The sequence below is a fragment of the Clinocottus analis genome, unplaced genomic scaffold, assembly GCF_023055335.1.
Source record: "Clinocottus analis isolate CAN_PGR_092001 unplaced genomic scaffold, fCliAna1.0.p SCAF_26, whole genome shotgun sequence".
Classification (NCBI taxonomy): domain Eukaryota; kingdom Metazoa; phylum Chordata; class Actinopteri; order Perciformes; family Cottidae; genus Clinocottus; species Clinocottus analis.
The window spans coordinates 2,163,198-2,184,147 of NW_027175998.1; the positions used below are offsets into that span (position 1 = coordinate 2,163,198).

Below are 20,950 nucleotides of genomic sequence, written 5' to 3' on the forward strand. Positions count from 1 at the left end.
TATATATATATATATATATATATATATATATATATATATATATATATATTAATGTATAAGACAGCTGTTGGAATAAAACAGGCTTTCAAAATCTCAGACAGCAGGAAAGCGACATGCTGCCAGGATATATATTAACAATATATATTAACAAATATGCACACATACATACACATATCGATATACAGTTCCCATATATCTATATGCTCTCTATCTCTCTTTGAGAGATATGACTGAAAATAAAAGTCTGTACGAAAACATGACTGATGTCTGAGTGTATGACTCACTAGAGGAAACTTTAAGACTTTCACAGAGAAGTGAAGCCGTCATGGAAATGAGTAGCACGCTCAGCCCAGTGGGTGGCAGACATCTTTTCTTCCTGCTTTTTTTCTTTTTTTCTCCACATCCTGTTCAGCTTCCCCGTCACTGTTTACCTGTAGATGGAGTAACTTTTTTTTACACGTCTCGCTCCTAACTTTCTTTCGTTCTTTTTTTGTACTTGGAGGTTGTTCTTTTCCGCTTTCAGTATGTCTGTCCATGCGAACCAGAGAGCCCTCCGCGGGCTGTGCGTGCTGACCGCCCTGCTGCTGTCGGTGTCCGGGGAGAACGTGTCCGAGGGTCGCTCCGGCATGATCCAGGAGCTGCGGGCCGCTCTGGCTGAGCTGGCCGGGGAGGGGAGGACTTACCTGGGCAGAGTGGCCGGGGAGCAGACGGTGCTGTCGGTGCAGAAGGTGAGAGAGGTGGAAGGAGCCGAGCTTTTCACATACTCCATTCCTGGAGGAGGCGAATATGTAACATATGGATTTGCATATATATATATATATATATATATATATATATATATATATATATATATATATATATATATATATATATATATATATATATATATATGTGTGTGTGTGTGTATGTGTGTGTGTTTTTTAAACAAGTATGAGAAAGACATGCAACTCTGATATAAATAACTGTTGTGGACATTTGAGTGGCTGATAACTTAACTAAGAGGGGAAAACAAACAAACAAACAAACAAACAAACAAACAAACAAAGGGGAAACTGTCCACCTTCTCCATCCACGCGCTTTATTCCCACACTGCTGACTTTGACCCGGACTGCACGGTAACACGTGGGCTGTGAGGTCACAGCAGGCGAACGCTGTCTGACGCAACGTGACGTCAGGAAGAGGGAGCGGCCTGAAGGGAGCCGTCCTGGATCCATTGTGGTGGATTTTGTTTTACAAAGCAGGCTGAGCCCGCTGTCCTCAGCTCGTGTTTGTTGTTGGTGTCACGGCTCGCTGCCTCGTCTCTGATCTATAACGCAACATTGTGAACTAATATGTGTTAAACTGTTCGGTTACATGATGATGCGTTCAGGCTCTGTTCAGTGAAAATGAGCATTGGGCGAAGAGAAACGATGCGCTCACATGAGAAACTTGAATACATCCAGTTGTTTGAAGGAGATGTTTTCACAGCAACAAAAATAGATATTAGAGATTAATTATGATCTGTTTACACTGAACTCTAAGCAGATTATTATACATTTAAACTATTAATGAGAAGATTTGTAAAAATACAAGGAGTTATGTCCTTGAAAACACTCTAAATTACCTTACCCAAGTAAAAAGACAACATTTACAATATTTGATAGTTGTCAGACTTCTAATAATAATAATAATTTTTGGGACGGTGGCAAAAAAGTAGTCTGATCCTTGTCGACTAGCTGCTCTAACCAAACAACAAAGGGATCTGTATCTGTTAATATAGATCATAACTGATCAGCAGTTAGTATGGACCCGTGAGCTCTTGATCCGTGCACTTCTTCCTCGCCGTGCACTCAGTCTGTGCGCTCTCCTCAGGCCTTCTCTCAGGTGCTCGGTGCTGTGGCGGGAAGTTTGTCTGCAGGCCTCAATGTGCTCTTACAGTACGTCTCACACCTTCTGCAGGCGGCTGGAATCCAAGGTGAGCATCACACACACACACACACACACACGCACACCAGTTAAACAGCATGCAGCAGACTGATTCATTGAAGTCCTGTCGTCTTCATAATGATTTGATGTCACAGAATCAGAACCTGACCTCATTAGCTACCGCAGCCTCTCACTAAACTCTCCTCCTGGTCATTCCTGTTCGCCACAGCTGGGTTTCCCATCAGCGAAGTGACCCCTGAGGGGCTGATCTTCGTCACCCAGTGGGTCCTCGCCGCTCTCATCGGCTACTGGCTGATCTCCCTCGTCTTCGGTTTGGTCGCCTCCGTTCTGCGGCGGGCCCTGTGGCTGCTCAAAGTGGGCGTGGCTCTGGGCTGTTTCGGCCTCATCCTGAGCGACCGCAGCGTGGGCTCGGACACCGTGGCCATCCGGCTGGCCGCGCTGGTGTGCGCCTGCGTGCTGCTCGGCGTCGGGAGCCTGAAGAGCTCCGGCGCGGCCGACAAAACGGCTCACCTGGAGGAGCAGGTGAAGACGCTGGAGACGAGGCTGAGGGAGATGGAGAGGAGGCGGAGGAGGAGGACGGAGGAGTGACGGAGGGGCGGAGACAAGTCGAATGCTCCTCTGTCGCCTGACCTTCCTGCCCTCATGAACGTGCCAGCGGCACCGGGGCGATCTTTTCAGGGCTTCTGGAACTTTCCTTCAGAAACATTTCTACATTATGTATGTTTCGCTCGAATGAGTTTGAAAAGTACAACACAACGGGATTACTGAGTCTCTCCTGGAATCAGTGATGTGGGTTTCTTCCTTTTTTTTTTTTTTTTTAAAAAGGGCTATTTGTTACTAAGAGTGTGCCGAGGTGCGAAGGACCAAAAGCTTTTTTCCGTCCAATGTTCTGACCGTCTTCGCGTTGCATTATTAAAGAAACCTTTTGCCAAGTATTTGTCTCTGCATTGTTTTTGAAAAAGTTGGATGAGGAGATTGACATCACAGATTGACGTTATTCCCAAAGCAACTCTTTTAACTTGTGATAATCGTGATGGTATTTACAATCCAGCTTTCTGGCATCTCCCTTTAATGAGAGATACAACAACTACATTAAAAAAGTCTCAGATCATACTGGTGGGTCCTTGTTTAGTTCAGCTGAGGTCCACAGGTCAGATCCAGGCTCTGACTGGATCTGGGAGGCTTCACCCATTCTGAGAGAAAAGGAAAAACACATGAGTGCACTGACAATGCACACGGTCCATGGTCTCCACCCATCATTTCAGATCTTTATGACGTTTTTTGTGCCTTAAATGTTGCTCACTTGCCTTCGTGACAGTTGTTATTGTGTCCATGAGGGTGCTGTGTTCACACCGAACGCGTCAAGATTTCGACGCGCGTCGAGATGTGTTCGGTGTGAACACAGCATTAGTGATCGGGGTGCGTAGCCATGCTGCTGGAGCGTTACCCCAGGAATGTGGAGTGCCTTTGGATTCAACATATTCCACCAGCTAACACTAGTTCTATTGTAGAGAAAACTGTGTGTCACACGGGGGTAAAGAGTGTGATCCTCAGTAGAGCAGATTTAGTTCACTGGTACTAACCGGTTGATTGACGTCTCGGAGCTTCGTTTATCTTACTGTAAACGCTGTGGCAACGCCATGTCTTCTCTCTCTCATCCGTATGTTTGAGAACTTTCTAGTTTGCATTCATGTTACTGTATGTTGTTTTTGAAATAAGACTGTAACTTTTGATCAATTTGATTTAGGTTTAGGTAGGAATATGGGATATATTAATACACAAATACTGTACATGTACACACATGTATATGTATATGTATATATATATATCCTGTGCTGCATTTGGGTCCACGTTGGGCTTCTGGACATAACAGAACGATCTGGCCAAAGTGATGGACCCAGCAAACGAGGAGGGCCTTCATAAGGCAATTTCAAGTCATGGAGATCTACTGGGTCAGCACCACCACATTCTTCAACTACTCTTGGACCCCCAGCGGGCTTTTGAAGTTTCACTCGCACAGATTGGGAAGAGTCTGGAGACGATCACTGGCAGTTTAACTCCGCTCCCAACTCCGCCTGCTCAGCATCAGGTAATCAAAGAAACACCTGTACCTCCACCTGAACCGTATGCGGGAGATCTGGGAAAGTGCAGAGGATTTATGCTCCAGGTCTCACTAGTTTTTTCCCGACGACCTGTCACCTTCGCTTCAAATGAGGCTCGGGTATCCTATGTTACGGGACTTTTGAGAGGAAGGGGGAAGTGTGGGCTGAGTCTCTGTTGGGAGGGGGAGGAGTCAGTATGGTTACCTATACTGATTTCATGAGGGAACTGAAAGAAGTGTTTGACCATCCTGTTTGTGCTGGTGATGCTGCTAAACGTTTGCTCAATCTAAGACAGGACCAAAGAAGTGTGGCGGATTACTCTGTGGAGTTCCAGATTGTGCTACATAACCCCCACATTGACTGGCCCAAGAGTAGGATCTGGCAGTGCAGCAGTGTCCGTCACTCCTCCTGCCTGCAGTCTGCGTTGCCTCCATTAGGAGGAGGGGTCGCTCTCCTGAAGCCTGCTCCCTCTGAGCTGTCTATTGTGCCTAAAGAGTATCATGACCTCGGTGGGGCATTCAGTAAGAAGAAAGCGCTGTCTTTGCCACCTCATTGTCCTTATGATTGTGCTATCGAGCTGCTACCAGGTACCACCTTTCCAACAAGCCGCTTGTATAATTTGTCACGACCTGAGAGAGAGACAATGGAGACTTATATTAACGGCTCACTGGCCGCTGGCATCATCAGAGCGTCCTCCTCGCCTCTTGGGGCTGGGTTTTTCTTTGTCAGTAAAAAGGATAAGGCTCTTCGTCCGTGTATTGATTTCTGGGGCTTGAACAACATTACTGTAAAGAATAAATACCCCCTGCCACTGATCAGTTCTGCTTTCGAACCTCTACAAGGAGCCACCATCTTCAGCAAACTGGACCTAAGGAACACTTACCATCTGGGACGAATTCGTATATATTCGTGATTGGCTGATCTTCGTCACCCAGTGGGTCCTCGCCGCTCTCATCGGCTACTGGCTGACCTCCCTCGTCTTCTGTTTGGTCGCCTCTGTTCTGCGGCGGGCCCTGTGGCTGCTCAAAGTGGGCGTGGCCCTGGGCCGTTTCGGCCTCATCCTGAGCGACCGCAGCGTGGGCTCGGACACCGTGGCCATCCGGCTGGCCGCGCTGGTGTGCGCCTGCGTGCTGCTCGGCGTCGGGAGATGGAGAAGAGGCGGACGGAGGAGTGACGGAGGGGCGGAGACAAGTCGAATGCTCCTCTGTCGCCTGACCTTCCTGCCCTCATGAACGTGCCACCATCACCGAGGCAATCTTTTGACAATATATATATATATATCTATATATATCTCTATCTATCTATCTATCTATCTATCTATATATATATATATATATATATATATATATATATATATATATATATATATTAGGGCTGGGCAAAGCTGAAAAAAATTAATCGCGCCAAATTCAACAATCAAGTAAAAAACTAGTGTATAGCAACAAGTTAACATACATATATAGTTTATTTCTTTTTTTCTGAACAGGTACTGTTCAGTCATAAGGGTCCCTGTGAGGGACAAACCACTCCTTCTTTTGTCCATGTTCAGTCTGTTGCTTACCTTAAAGATGTAGGCTACCGACCAGCAATTAATTAACTTTATTAACTTTTTTAATTAACTTTAAAAAAGGGAAGGAGCCTTCAGGAGAGCAACAGAGGAGGATCCCTGTCCCCGGATGAACAGAAGCAATAGATGTCATGTGACCAGAATGAGCAACGTTAGAGAAATAACCTTTTTTTTTCAATCAACACTTGTGACAGAAATTATTTATATAATGAGTAGTATATGCATGGACCACGATCCAAAAAGCCAGAGTCCATGTCAGAGGAAAAGGTAGAGAGGAGGGGCATCAGCAGGGCCATGGCGACCGAAGTGGGACCTGTTGTGCGGGGTGGAAAGCCGCCATATTTTCACATCTTACTTTGTGAATAAAGGATTTATGAAAATGTGTTTGAGTTATCTTTGGTGTCTGTCCTGTTTGAATGTGGTGTAGTTTTTACACAGTTTTCAAGGAGATTCATTAAGTCCCAGTTTTAAGAAAGAGAGAAAAGTTGAATTCAGAACGTTGATATTTCATGTTGCCGTAGTTAAAGACCCCACTAACCTCTTTAATCTGGCCCGCCAGGTATTATAATTATTATAATTTTAAAAAAATAAAAAATTCTTGAATTTTTTAAAATATTAATATTGGGTCTGGTGCTATGGGCGGGCCTGGCAGACATACCGTCAAAACGGCAGCGAATTGCCATAAATGTCAACAGGCAGTAATATTTAATTTTTGCAGCTACAGCCTAAGAGAGGCCGCTGAGGGAAGCTACTTACCTGTCAGGGATAGGAACTTCAGTCATGGTTTCACATTTATAAAATTATACCACAGAACTGCATGCTGGGAAGTCCTGTCAAACTCTGTCACAGGGATAACATAAATGAGTTTAGGCTATTAGTCCCGCCCTCCACAATAGTTTCTGTGCCTCATGTGGCCCCCTGGGAAAAATAATTGCCCACCTCTGAGATAGACCCTTTAGGTTCTACGTCAAGTATCACAAGTATCAAATAAAGACTCTCTGGCTGTCTCCTGTAAAATTATTTTAATGGTGAATTATTTTGTTGAAAAAGAAATTCCAGAAATTCATGCGCAGTTGGACAAAATGTTTACACATCCAAATACAATATGTCTATTATATCATTTCAGGTATAAAAGGAGAGGTATGAGCCTCAGTCCATTGGCATACAATCCAGAGGTGGATGGAACTGGAGGAACCGATGTACAACAGAAGTGGCCTCCAACTGCATTAAAACCCAGAACCACCAACAACAGATACAATTAGTGAATACAATGGGTTACATTTACAAAAACAACTAAATACATAAATCACATTTTCAACAAAATGTAAATCACAATATATCTCAACATTGCTAAAGTGTGAGGAACATCACATCTAGGACACAAAACGGTAAAAAAAAAAAAAAAAAAGTCCCAGTTTAAATTGCGACTCCAAAAAAAAACCCTCGTCGCCTGCATACCACGAGGAACATCGACTTATTCCAGTAGTCAGAAGTGAATCTAGTCACCTCCAGAAGAACAAAGTTAAAGACGACGATACTGTAAAGAAAGGCATTCGTGACGCTACTCGCAGTTCAATGAGCGCCTGTCAGTGGTCTTAAGGGAACATTCAGAGGGAGGAGTGGCAGATCTTGGTCCGTACGTCTGTGACAGGAGTAATGGGAATAACCGGCACTAAACGCTGCGACACTGTGGTGAGCGGGGCCTTCCTTCAATCAGAGGATCGGCGGTTCGATTTCCGGCTTTGATAGCCCATGTCGATGTGTCCTTGGGCAAGATACTTAACCCCAGATTGCTCCCGTAGCTGCGCCTACGGTGTGTGAATGCTAGTTTCTCCTGATGGGCAGGTGGAACCTTAGCTTCTGCCATCAGTGTGTGAATGGGTGAATGATGACAAGTAGTGTGAAAGCGCTTTGAGTGGTCGGAAGACTAGGAAAGCGCGATACAGGCCCATTCACCATTACGCTGCTTTGACACACGGGCTCACTCCACGTGAATGCCGCTACTCCCTGTTTGGTGATTTAATGGCTGAGACAAAGGAGTGATATGTCTTGTAGTTTTTGCTGTAAAGGAGGCAGGAGGCCACCCTGAAAGGCAGTCAAAGAGCTTCTTCCGGTAGCATTGACTTTGACACATAAATTCATACCGATGGCCGATGTAAACTGAAGAGTTTTGACCTAAGAAGAGGCATAGAATTCAAAAATGAGGTAGCTGTTGTATCGTGGTCTGTTTCGTACAGCTCTTCTCATAAGATTTTCAGATGTCATGAGTTAAGAGTTCTGCTGATGCCCAGGCCACACATGGATTCACCAGCTGAACCCAACTGTAGTGCCAAATGGGACTCCAAATGCAGGGCAATGCGATCCAGGTTGCCGGCCGCTGGACCTCAAAAGCACCTGGGTTTACTATTTGTCAGTTGGGGAAAATGCACCATTGAAGCTCAACATCTCCATGACATACTAAGGGCTTTGAGGTGGGCCCTGTATTATCCATCTAAAAAAAACAAGCTGTCAAGAGATTTGTGTCTATGAAGATTCCAGGTTACGGTTATTTGGGCGTCAAAAGGCAACTGCTCCAGGTAAAATATAATGACGATGTCATGCGCATTGCACTGTGTGCATTACTGTATAGGAGTACATGAGTAGAGCAGACAGAGTAGGAGGGTTTTGGGAGGTAAGGGCGGGTCCAGGATTGAGCATCTCTACAGGAAGTTGGTGGAGTTTTTGCCTCCGTCGATCTTGAACTCATAGGCATCAGTAGAGGAGCTGAGGTTGTTGGTGGTGGGTGGGGGCCCAGGAGGGGACGCAGCTGGGGACGCGGCTTCAGCCTGAGGGGTAAAAATAAAATGCATGTTTATGAACCACATTCACCTCAACACACTTTTTTTTCTTTCCTTATTTCGTATATATAACGTTGATCTTTTGGTGCGTAGCTAATATGATAAGGATACAATGAAAAGCACACTACCACATCCACATCCACATCAGATATGATAAGTGCTCCCCCTGGTGGATGGATAAGTTACACACAGGGCGCTGAGGAATCACTACATCATTACAGGGCCCGGCGGTACTCCACCATAAAGCAGGAAGACTCTTATTTCACGGCCTCTCTCATACAGTGTGTGTGTGTCTACCTGTTGGTTGGGAGTCAGCAGGTGGTCGGCAGGTGAGGAATCCATACCCCCCATCTTAACCTCTTGAACAGGTTCACCGGCGGCTGCTGGTGCTGGCGAGCTGTACATGACAGGAGCTGCACCATAGCCCTATGCAACACACACACACACATTTTTATCTTATTTGCACATCTGTGCCCAAATTCATAAATCTAGAGAAACAAACTGAGCAATGAGGACCTGTGCCAATAGGACCACTGCACTAATTATGTACAATGGAACTGTGGATCAGAAAAAGATGTAATTTAGCGCGTACGACTTCCAGCTGAAAATAACAGATTATATTGATTCAGTGTCAAGTCAATAAGTGTAATTTTATGTGTCAACTCCAACAGGTCAAAGGCTCAAACAAAGTCAAACTAGTGGAACGAGCAGCATTCCTTTTCGGACTTCAGTCAGTCAAAGAGACGGGCTGTACCATTGGAGCTGCGGGCCCGATGGGGTAGTGGCCTGCCGGTGGACCGTTCCATTGTGGGGGCTGGGCGGGGGGGTACATAGCTGGACCGCCAGGAGGGTAGGTCGGGTTCTGGGGTGGGTAGCCTGGGTTGTAACCCTGCAGACAGAGACAAGAGTTAAATGGTGAGGGAGAAAGCAGGGAAATCAAAATAATAGTCCCCTGCTGTTGGAGAACTTTATGCAGGTTTGTTCAAGTGTATCCACGCTGAGTGTGATACTAACCGAAGCGGGCGGGGGGCCGGTCCACTGTCCCGGGCCGCCGGTTGCAGGGGGAGGATGAAACGAGGGACCCTAGATAAGAATACACACACACACACACACACACACACACACACACACACACACACACACACAGACGTGTACACAAGAAGGAAAAAGACACTCGTTTGGATCAGCATTACACAATCAATACGTCGCATAATGATTGTGTAAATAGTCTACTCTGTGATAGTTATGTAAGAAATGTGTATTGTGTACTGCCTTATGTACCATGTTAGGGTCGGGGCTGTGGTAGTACGCCTGCAAACAGAAAAAAAAACGTTAGGAAATCCACATCAGATTCATTCAGAGATATAGGAATTACCAACGCCAAACACACACAATCTGTCACGCAGTGGAGTACGGAGTGACTCATAACCTTTGTGGACTAATAAAGTGGTATTGAATTAAATGTAAAGGACATGTTTGTGAAGTAGAACATCTGTGAATACAGAACAAAAGTGGAAGTGTAGTAGAATATCTCACCACTCCTGGTTGTCCTGGAGTGTTGTAAGGAGGAGACGGTCCAACAGGACCACTGGGAGGAGGATGGACTACATCTGGGCTGGACTGGAGCCAGAGGACGAGGAAGAAGGAGAGGGAGAGGGAATGAGGAAAATCATTGTGTCAACATTTTTTTTGATTAAATAACAGCAGAAGAGCCTCACATTCGAGAAGCTGAAATCGTTCTAATACACACACACAGAGTCACATTTGTCTGGGACTAATGTTAGTACCTGGAACGTTGCACCGGCGGCAGCTTTCTTCTTGAAAATCTTTTTCCGGCAGCAGCAGCAAATCCCAGCAGGGATGCCCAGCAGCAAGAGCAGAGCCATGAGAGGGTTTCCATCAGTGTCTTCACGACGGTCTGCAGAAGAGGTAAAAAAAAAAGGCCTTACATTGTGTGTGATTGTGTGTGTGTTTGCGTAGGACATTGTTGGCATTAAGTTAAGACAACACAATGAAAATAATGGTCTGATCTTCTCTCCATTTCTTCTAGATCACAACCACTCTCCTCTTCCCACGAGTGACGGTACATATTCTGCTTTTCCCCCCACAATTCAGCACCAGCAATGGGTTGCCAGACAACCTGTTTAGTTGTTAACTCTTCATTGCAGTGGCGGGCCGTCAGGGCCCGCTAAGCCTCCTCTGCTGGCCTAAACAGAATTACAAAGCTATGAGCTATTTTATGATTTTTTTTTAAAATTAAAAGTTATATCTATTTTAAACTAACAAGCTTGCTTAGTGACCAAAACCAAGGCCCGCCACCGCTTCATTGTGACGGTTCTCCTCCCACTTTAGTCACCTGCCGTTGCTTTCATTGACGGTTAGTCATTCTGGCTATTCTCGTCTCACTTCAGCAACCTCGATGCTATTCATGGTACCGGCACCGGGTGGCCAGTTGAACCTTCAGCTAACAACCTGAACATTCTGTTCCCCATTCAGTTACTGGCAAACTTTTATTGACATTGATTTAAATTTTTACTTTTTTTTGTATCCACGATTTGAATAGTTAGCTAATAACTATATAACTGTTGAATATATGGACAGTAGAATCAGATTTAGCCATAGCTACACTTAAAGTGCCATAGGGTGCTTGGCATGTCACCGAGTCTTCCACATGACAGTCCTACCAGTGTTTCAAGACCAAAGCTTTGTAAAGAACTGAATGGATTTCGTCCACTAAATAAAGGCCCGTCTGTCATATAAGCCTGCTTTACATAAAGGATGGGTAGCCTCTGCATATGAGAATTTACAGTATATGGGGACCCACCTGTCAGGTCCATCCTGGTGATAGACACCACCCGGTCTCTCCGGTCACTTAGAGTGTAATGTCCCACATCGCTGAAGTTCACATTCCTGATCTCGATTTTCATGGAGTGGGTCTGAACCCGGTCCCAATAGTCCGGCACGTCCTGGGACACCCGAGCACCGTCGCGGACCTGAGGGACACAAACTCCTGTCAGAGCAACAACTCGGCATTTCCATTCTGAATCACAACTAATTTCTTCACCCATTTACATCCACACCCACACCCATCCGTCTCACCAGTGTAACATTAGCACCCTCCCCAGTGAAGAAGAGGGTGGCGTCCCTCAGGTCAATGCCCTCCAGCTGGATGTAAAGACTGTCTCCTGCTACACACTTGACATAGTTGTGTCTGCCTGGAACAGAAAAGAATAAAAAAAACAAATATTAGCACAATTATTTTTACATAATGCCAGATTTGGTACCAAACCACACAGACAGTCTTAGGTTTCTTTACCTGGCTGTTTAGTTACCAAAGATGTCTGCCTCCACCCAGATACAATAGATGTAAATTGAACATGGTTTGGGGTGCTCGTACCGCGAAAAAGATGTCTAAGATGTGTATTTAAAAGCTACGGGTGATTGCTGATGGGGCCTTCCATGTATCATTGTCTAAGAATGTAAGTGTCATGTGCTTTGTTGTTTGAGTGAAATTAAAATGAGCTCAGCTTTTGGAGACAGAGGAGAAAAGGAAATAACATATGTGAGCTCTGTCAAACTTGCATAGATATGGTATGCAAGCAAGAAATGTGAAAGAAGAAATAACCCTCCAACTCCTATAAATGAAACGTTGAAGACGTCAACTTTGATAAACATCCTTGCTCAAAAGAATCCACTCAGGCATTTACCAATACGACCTCCTTGGTGTGGCGTTTAGAAAATGTTACTTCCGTTCACTTTGAAGCCGGATCCACAAAGAAAGAGATGTTAGAGCAACCGAATAACGCTTCGCTAACTCACGTGTGACGGCTACTTTGACGGCAGAGAGTTCTTTATTCCAGAAGTCTTTCTGGGTGTACGTCCCCTGGTCCTCAAAGGTCACCTGGCAGAAAGACACACACAGAGCGCATCAACACACAATGGAGAATGTCTGGTCACACATAAAGCTTTGTGTGACTTTTTTAATTCTTCTTATTGTTGCCTATTGTCGCACTTTAACAACTCAGCGTTGGCGCGCTAATTAGTACGTACGTCAGTGAAGTAGGAATGTCTTTCAGTGTGGCCCAGGACACATTTGAGTACACACTAAAAGAACGCTTCCGCGCAGACGTGCAATGTCTTTTAGATGAAAGAAGCCATTTTTTGTGATGTGCTGCATTTCTTGTGAAAGAGAGGGTTGAATCAAAGTGGTCAAAAATGGTGCCATCACTTTAGTTTTGTTTAGAGATTCGGGGGTCGATGATGAGGATTTCAAATTTGTTGCGTTTGTTGAGTTTAAGGAAGTTAGCTTGCATCCAGGTCTTTATATCTGTGAGGCAGTCGCTGATGGTGGAGTAGGTGGTGGATATGATTTATTTGGTGGAGATGTAGAGCTGTTTGTCGTCGGCATAGCAGTGGAAATGGAGACCGTGGTGGCGTTTGATATTACCAAGGGGGAACAAGTTGAGAATGAAGCGGAGGGGGCCGAGTACTGAACCTTGGGGGACACCTTGAGGGACTGGGGCTGTGTCAGACTATGATTCATTGATGATCATGAACTGTTGGCGATCGGAGAGGTATGACTTGAACCAGGAGAGGGCTGTGCCAGTAAACAATATATATATATATATATATATATATATATATATATATATATATATATATATATATATATATATATATATATATATATATATATATATATATAGGGCTCGGTTTCTGTGCTGTGATGCAATCTCAATCCGGATTGAAATGGTTCATACAGTCGGTTGGAGTCCTGGTGGGTTTTGAGTTTGTTGGCAACGGTGCGTTCAAGTATTTTAGACAGAAAAGAGAGATTGGAGATGGGTCGGTAGTTGTTGAGGTTTTTTGAGGATCGGTGTGACTGAGGCAAGAGAGGAGGATGCTGTATCGATTATTTTCCTTCACCCCTACTAGTTAAAGACAAATCTACGAGGTGACATGACAGTCATTCATTGCTTAAAACGTAGACTTTAGATTTAATTAATTCAGACTTTAAACAAATAGACTTTGGTTACCTTGTCAATGTACCAGCGGCGGTCGCTGCCTGTACCCGACACCCTGCCTTTAGTCGTACTGTAGGACAGAAAGAAACAGCCACATAGAAATCAACTGCAACACTGGAAGCAACCTCACAGATTCCCTCCATGACCACTATGTCCTCAACCAGAACACGGGGGTATCCCATTTTTTTCTCACCTTATTTTGCTCTTTACCCAATATATAAAGGTATTGCCAGGATCGTTAGCTGGTATAAACTCCAGCTTCTCCGCACTCTTTGGCAGGTAGATCTTCAGCTGCCGACCGTGTTCCAAACGCTCATGGATGTCGTGGACAATATAGGACTCTGAAACCAAACATCGTTTTGAAAAATGAGACTAGGAAAACATTGAACATCCGTAACATTTAGGGATGCACTTCCTCGCAACATTAGGCTGCATCCACACGACTACATTTACATTTTAAAACGCATATCCTTTGCTACTTTTACACTGAGCGTCCGCACTACTCTGGAGTTTTAGGGCAACGTAAATGATGGAGTAGATGGCCGCATTCACTACTTGATTGGGTTTTAGTGTCCTTCACTGATTCGTCACGTCCTTATCACATGACCCTTTTCTGAAAGAAAACAAACAGCCTTGATTATTTATCGACTACCAGGTTATTTCAACATGGAGAGCTGGTTACAGCCATTGCTGACCTTGTTGTATATTCTAGCAGCTGTTGTGCAGTTAAATTCTGCATTTTATAACTCTACTCCTGCTACATGAGGAGGAAGCAGCTGTTATTGAAGCCGTTAGTGAGCGGCTTGTCCAGCGGCGGTATCAGACCTACTGTCGCGATTACATTTGTTCTTATTTATGCTTAGTTTGTTCCACATAACTATTGTGAACACAACGGATAAACTGGTAAAGGAACCAAAGCATAAACGCTCTCCAGTAAGACAGAGACACCAGCAGAGCTACGAGGGAGAACTGACAACAAGGAAACAGAGGGACACATAATCTAGTAAAACTTTGATTTGTAACTGTTCCTTTTAAAGTAAATTTAATGCGTGTGAAAGAGAGACAGAGCAAGACCTTGTAACTAGGTTTGAACAGTAAATCCGACTGCTAATCCGACTGCTAATCTGAGATGTTAGACTGAGATCACGCCTTTTCACAGACAGCAGGAGAGAAATGAGATGATCCTCACCCACACTGAGAGCAGTGGCCAGCAGGATCCCAATGCTCCACATCATCTGCAGACAAGACATAGAGGAGATTACATCACGGCTACTTACCACTCAACACAAAGTACATCTTAAAACGGATGGGAATTTTGCAATTTTTTCGCAGGTACGAGGTCATATAATATTTGAAAAAAACTTGCGGACCTGATAAAATGCAGAGGATCAACTTAAAGTTCTCATAATTCCTCCTGTGCTTCATTTCACAGCAATAAAATTAAAATAAAAACAAGAATGTGGATTGTGATTTTATCCACTTCTACTATATTAGAAAAAGTCACATTTCTACTACATGTAATGCTTGTATTATATTATCCAAGTTTCCCCCCATTGAAAGCTTTGTTATGGATCTAATAACAGAGGATGCCGCATGCTGTTCAGCTGGTGAAGCCATCAGAGGAGCCAATTTAATCATTTGTGATTTTGAGCTGAACAAATTCCTTGAAACGTCAACTCTAAGGTGGCAGTAAAGGACAACTCAGGGGATCACCAAAGTCACCATCGAATGTTGTTGAGAGATTTTAGTCTGGACCGGTCGAGCTTCGAAATGACAGCCAGTCAATCGGTCACTTTAACAGCAATGGAGTAGTTTATGAACTATTAGTGTTACTCAGCTAAAACTATTCTAGAGTGGAAGGCTACATGTCTAAATACCTACTATGACTCAGAACCTGCTTTAATTGAATACATTCAACAGTAAAATTGTCCTTTTTTAAAAAAACATTTTCCATCCAATTTACTTGTTTAGCACCAGTACCACAAATCACCAATTAGCGTCAAAGGGTTTTACAATCTGCCCAGCATATAAATCATCCTCTGTGAACATGCCTACAGCCTCGAATGTTAGTCTTATGGAACACGGGAGGGACTTTGCTCACTTCCAATGTTCTTCTTAAGGAAACCGTGCACGAAAATCCTCCCACGCCAATTATAAGTCCCAGCAAGCCCCATTCAGACAATCTTTTGGCATAAAATACGTCATTTTTCTATTTTTGAACCGAACGACACAGTTTTTTGACTGCAACTCCTTCGTAACAGGCCAAGACTTTGTTTCATTGTGGTTTTTGTTGCAGATTCTGATTCTTTAGGTCCTAATAATTCCAAAAAGGTGTCTTATTGACCGCTCCAGGAGGCATTTTTGGGGAATCTGGCTCATATCATGCTGGATGATTTTTTTTTTTGCAGATGTACATTTTTTTACCAAGACTTTGCTGAACAAATACATACAATAAACACAAGTATTGGAATTAATTTAGGGTTCCTACAACGACTCAAACACAGGGAAAAGAAGGTCTGGAGACAAAATTGGTTCTACAGTTTTCAGCGGGTTAATTCATACAGAAAAACACAATGACACCAAACATTGCGATTATTGTAGAGTGGCAACAACGGTTCACTGGGGGAAACCTCCAACCCGACCAACCAATAGTGTAACTTCAAAAACATGAGCATTACATGCATCAAATCTGTGCTGGGATGGTAGAGCAAGAGAATTATGCATTTTGCTGTCCGTGAGTTTCTGTCAAACTTTTATAAAAAATGTACAGAAGTGGTGTAACAGATTTCCCGGATATGGAAAAGGCTATATGTTGTATATATATGTTGTTGTGTTGCCTTTACGGCATTTTCAGTTTTTGTTTAATTAATGGTTGTTCATTTCAAGACATACTTATTAGCAATATGATTTTCCTGTTCGTGCCATGTTATGACATTACTTCCGGTTTAATCACTTCCAGTGGGGGAGCAATCTGCTCACATCCACGAGGAAGCATTTTAGAGGCAATGCCGTGGGTGCTATAATGTACAAATACGCAATGTACTCTATATTCATATCTACTACTCGGTGAAATGCAATGTTTAAGAATGCAGACTGAATGTTTGCATTGTCTTTGTTTGCAGTTTTCACCAGCAGGATTGAAAGGAAAAGAGTGGCCGTTAATTGTTGAAACTTACTACGACTCTGTCTTCATTGACTGTGGGTTAACTCGCTGTTTAGTCAGAGTTTTGACACGCTGCAGGAGAACACACTCCAGGCAAAATGGGTTTCAAAATACCATTTTAGATGTTTAGATGCCAGTGTCGACTAAGCTGGCCATGCTGTTAGTAACGTCGCTTAGCACCACCCTAGCGACACGCATGGTCAGCTCTGCATGTAACACTGCCGTTAGATCTGTCACTAATAGTACATGGTGGAGTGTTTAGCCTCAAGGGCCTGCCCCAATACATACTTACTGTCTATAGTATGAATACACAGTATCGTGCTGTACTGTTTGCAGTTTGATTACATGAAATCAATGTAGCTCACAGCTATTCTGGGACATTTATAAAGGTTTTATAGCGGTTTCCCTGGATGCTGGTGTTTAAATGTTTTGCAGCTGTGTGCAGTTCCTCCATTGCCTGCATTGCATTGTGGGAAAACAGTGTCTAACAACTGCACATTCATGTTTTTTTTTTTACGAAAAGTGTACTGAGTTTTGTAACATTTATAAACATATTATATCGTCAAGACTTGCTGTGGATTAGTGTTTGATCTGAAATTTAAGTCAAGTATTGTTTTTGTTTTTTTAGATTATACTCATAAACTACATAAAATAGAAGAGGGAAAATCCATATTGCTCCGCATTTCTCAGACGCTCCACCTCTACTACGACAGGTGGCCGATAAACCACCGTGTTCAAACGTTCACACGCAACCCTCCAGATATGTGGTGGGGTAACCCGTGGAAGCCCGGCCTCCAAGGACCCTGAACTCCTCATCTTTTCATTGCTGCTCCACTCCTTTCATTTAGTTCATGGTGGTATTTTTTTGTGTGCAGGAAATAGTTTAATTTATCTAGTGCAGTAGGCCAAATGAGTCTTGTTTCCTCTTATTCTGTCTAGATAACTGGCAAAGCTCTAACTCTAAATGGGATCATTTCAAACACAGACTATTGCTTTTTTAGTTAATTGTGTCATTCATACAGCTGCGAATGTTGTATTTGACTTTTTAGGAACAAAAACTAAATATTTGGGGTTTGCAGCCACGTAAAGCTACAAATCACTGAGATTATTAAACAGTAGCATTGTTGAGATATTTCCACATCCGAACAAAATCTAACGTGTGTACCTTTTATTATAACACCCAAATTATTCAAACAGCCCTAGAGGTTGCAGAGATACACCCTTTTTAGTTTGGGAATGACATTATTGAGGAAAGGGCCTAAAAATAGCTTGGTGTTCTATTGTTAATGTCACATTGATAGTACAGCTGTGGTTTGTTGCTTTTTAATTGTTACTCCATCACACGGCATGCTGATCAGTGAGTTCTTCAACGGGCTAGCAGACATTAGAAAAAGGACTATTCCTTCTCATTAGTCTGGTCTGGCCGTGAGCGCTCACTCACTCTGCACCTGTCTGCAGCTCAGCAGCTGCCCGTCTATTCTGAGGACTGCCGGATCCTAATTTAGCATCAACAAATTAAAAGGGTCACCAATAATATTTATTAAACTATACTGTGCTGTAAAGAACATCGGATTCAGACTAAAGACAAATTGTAGCCTGGAATTAAATAAGATACTATATGAAAAGGTAAACGATAGGACAAAATTATGCATATAATGTGCATACAAAACAATTAATAAGCAGTTTTAAAAAACTAACTAGTATCCTTGGGGCCGGGCGGGGGCTTTGTGTCGCATGATAAGAGTAGTTAAGTGTAGTTAAACGTTTAACAGATCCATTACATATTTTAATTCCACTAAACATTCCATTATTTAATGGTCATGCACACAGCAGCTTAACTAATATACATTAATTAATATTACTGGGGTAGACATGTAATATGTCATTTTGACATATTCAAAGGATAACAATTACAGACTGATCTCTAGTGTAATGTCAGTTGGGACTAACCCGCGTGTCCCCTCCGGCTCAGTGGTGGGGTCCAATGTAAATAGTGTGCCTGACTTAAGCCTGTGCATTAGCAGGACCCATCCAGCCAGTACTATTTGCTCCCGACAGCACATGAAAGCCTCACAGGACTCAGCCCTGAGCAGAGGCGTCTCCTCCCTGTGAGGCCTCACGGTATGTCCGACAGACCTGAACGTAACAAAAGCACGGAGGACATTCTGCTGCCTTTAACTGTCGTGTCTGTAATGGCAAACGCGTATGAAAATAAATATATAAATACATATATACATGTGAATATATATATGTATAGACTAATATGTGTATATATGATGTATACTGATGGTATGCGTTATTGAATTCCTGGGATGAATAGAGCGAAGAGGTGTGGCCCGCGTGCACAGAGTAAAAAAAAAAAAAAGAACAACAAAAAAAAACGGTCCTCCTACCGAGCGCGCGCCGCACGGGACGGAGAGAAGAAAGACCAGCGCGTGCATTTAAAAACGAGCTCAAATCACATTCAACTAAACTTCGTCGTCTTTGGTTTTAAAGCTCCTGTTGAGTGTTGAAGAGATATGTCGTCGCTCACCCTGTCGTTACGTCAGGCTCGTAAAAAAAATAAAATAAAGCACAACAAACGTGACACAAAAAACGCCCGGGCTGCTTAATTTTTTATGTTTTTTTAGTTCTTTTGTTCTTTCCCCCTGACACGATTCAACTTGTTGGTGAATGCCTCGGGAGCAGAGTAGTTTTCAGCGAACATGTCGGAGCAACTCTCGCTCTTCTCTGTTGCACAGCAGCAGCCATATGGATGTTCGGCCAAACGGCGTCTCGGTGCGAGTCACGCCGGGTTCTCGGTCTCTGTCTAACGCAGCCGCGCCCTCCCTGGAATGACCTCCCGCAGCTTCCGTCCCGCTATCCGGTCTCACTCACCTTCCCCGTCTCGGTCGCTGGGTCTTATTCAGAGCTCAAAGCGCATTTATGGGGTTAGTATGTCTGCAAAGCAGCGCTGCAACCGACCGAACCAGTTCGCCCGCAGATGAGTGTGGATGGGTGGCGACGACGTGTTGCCTTCAGGAGACTGTCGGAAATATCAGAAGTGTGCCAAATCACACAGAGTGATAGGACCTGTCGATTTAATTATTTGAGCGATTCATCTTAACTAGTTTTTGTCGTCTGTTTACATGTTTGCTGATAAAAAAACAAAATAATATAAATAATATGTATTTATATAATACGTTGTAGACAGACATATATAGCATATATTGCCATATATTTCATTTAAGACAACATCAAAAGACGACACACACAACATTCTCCTGAATGTCAATTATGAAGTGAATAATATATTAGTGCCTGGCTTTTGGTTATGGCAAGGCACTAAAACACTACTCATGATCAGGACGAATAATTTATGACAGGAACACTTATGTCAAACCAAATCTAATGGACATGGAGCGAATCCAAAAAGGGGGAAATGCTTTCTGCAATTGAACCCTCAAAAAGAAGTTTAATGATCATCAATATCCCATCTTTTCAAATAAGGCTTGAAAGGTATTTGTTGAACAATACCAGATAGGAGCCATTTCTATAAATAAGTGTATGCAGGTGTGTCATACATTAATTATGTGCAGTAATACATGAAGTGTATGTTGAAGATCGGGAATGGTGATGTTCACCATGAATCATGGAAGAGAGGGGCGCCTCTCTTTCTGATGAGTTTATGATGATCCACTATCTTTATAGAATGACGTTGTTTCTAAGAAGCTCATCATTTGTTCCTTAGTTTGTGTTCGAGGCACGGCTTGAATTATTATTCTCTTGGAAGAAAGGGTTGTGCCCTCTGCTGTTATTCCAGATAAGAAACTTTAGGGCCTTTTGACCATTTCCAGTCAAAAACTTAAGTAGAACAATCTTCACTTTTCTTCTGTCGGACTGCAAATCATGATGTCATCAACAGCACCGGTCAGTCATCACATTTGATTATTGCACCAGCCTTCAATAAAACCACGTGTAATACCATCAATGCCCTCTTGCTTGAGTGGATCTTGCCCCACGCATGAACGGAATCAAATCAGAGGCGTCGTACCCCTCACCAGTCCAACCATGGTGTGTGTGTGTGTGTGTGTGTGTGCGTGTGTTTTGGTCAGATATAAGTTGAGTGCTTCTCTTTCCTGTTGATATTCTCACCCTGTTCACTGTACAGTGTTCAAGGATCTTCCTGCGTGGGACTGGAGTCAGCTAGTGTAGTCTGCCTGTGTAGCCAAACCCCGCCCTTAGACACGCCCTTGCACTCCATTGGTGGGGCTAATGTCAAACGGCATGTGTGAATTTATCTCAACAGAGGCAGCAGCAGTATTTTATGTCCAATAATTACCCATGACACA

At 43.5% G+C, this 20,950-nt stretch overlaps 2 protein-coding genes across 2 annotated transcripts; one reads left to right on the forward strand and one right to left on the reverse strand.

The window, feature by feature from the left end:
• The first annotated feature begins 418 nt into the window (after window positions 1–418).
• On the forward strand, window positions 419–2,798 carry tmem109 (transmembrane protein 109). Its single transcript, XM_068592128.1, has 3 exons — window positions 419–728; window positions 1,852–1,954; window positions 2,135–2,798. The coding sequence occupies exons 1-3, from the start codon at window positions 525–527 to the stop codon at window positions 2,512–2,514; spliced, it is 687 nt and encodes a 228-aa protein (XP_068448229.1). The 5' UTR covers window positions 419–524; the 3' UTR covers window positions 2,515–2,798.
• Window positions 2,799–6,605: 3,807 nt separating this feature from the next.
• On the reverse strand, window positions 6,606–19,609 carry wu:fc21g02. The gene is made up of 14 exons (XM_068591975.1): window positions 19,497–19,609; window positions 14,646–14,691; window positions 13,650–13,797; window positions 13,469–13,526; window positions 12,252–12,333; window positions 11,532–11,647; window positions 11,257–11,425; window positions 10,220–10,350; window positions 9,969–10,052; window positions 9,714–9,743; window positions 9,447–9,515; window positions 9,187–9,321; window positions 8,730–8,858; window positions 6,606–8,420 (listed from the first exon to the last, which is right to left on the reverse strand). The coding sequence occupies exons 2-14, from the start codon at window positions 14,689–14,691 to the stop codon at window positions 8,295–8,297; spliced, it is 1,323 nt and encodes a 440-aa protein (XP_068448076.1). The 5' UTR covers window positions 19,497–19,609; the 3' UTR covers window positions 6,606–8,294.
• Window positions 19,610–20,950: the final 1,341 nt, after the last annotated feature.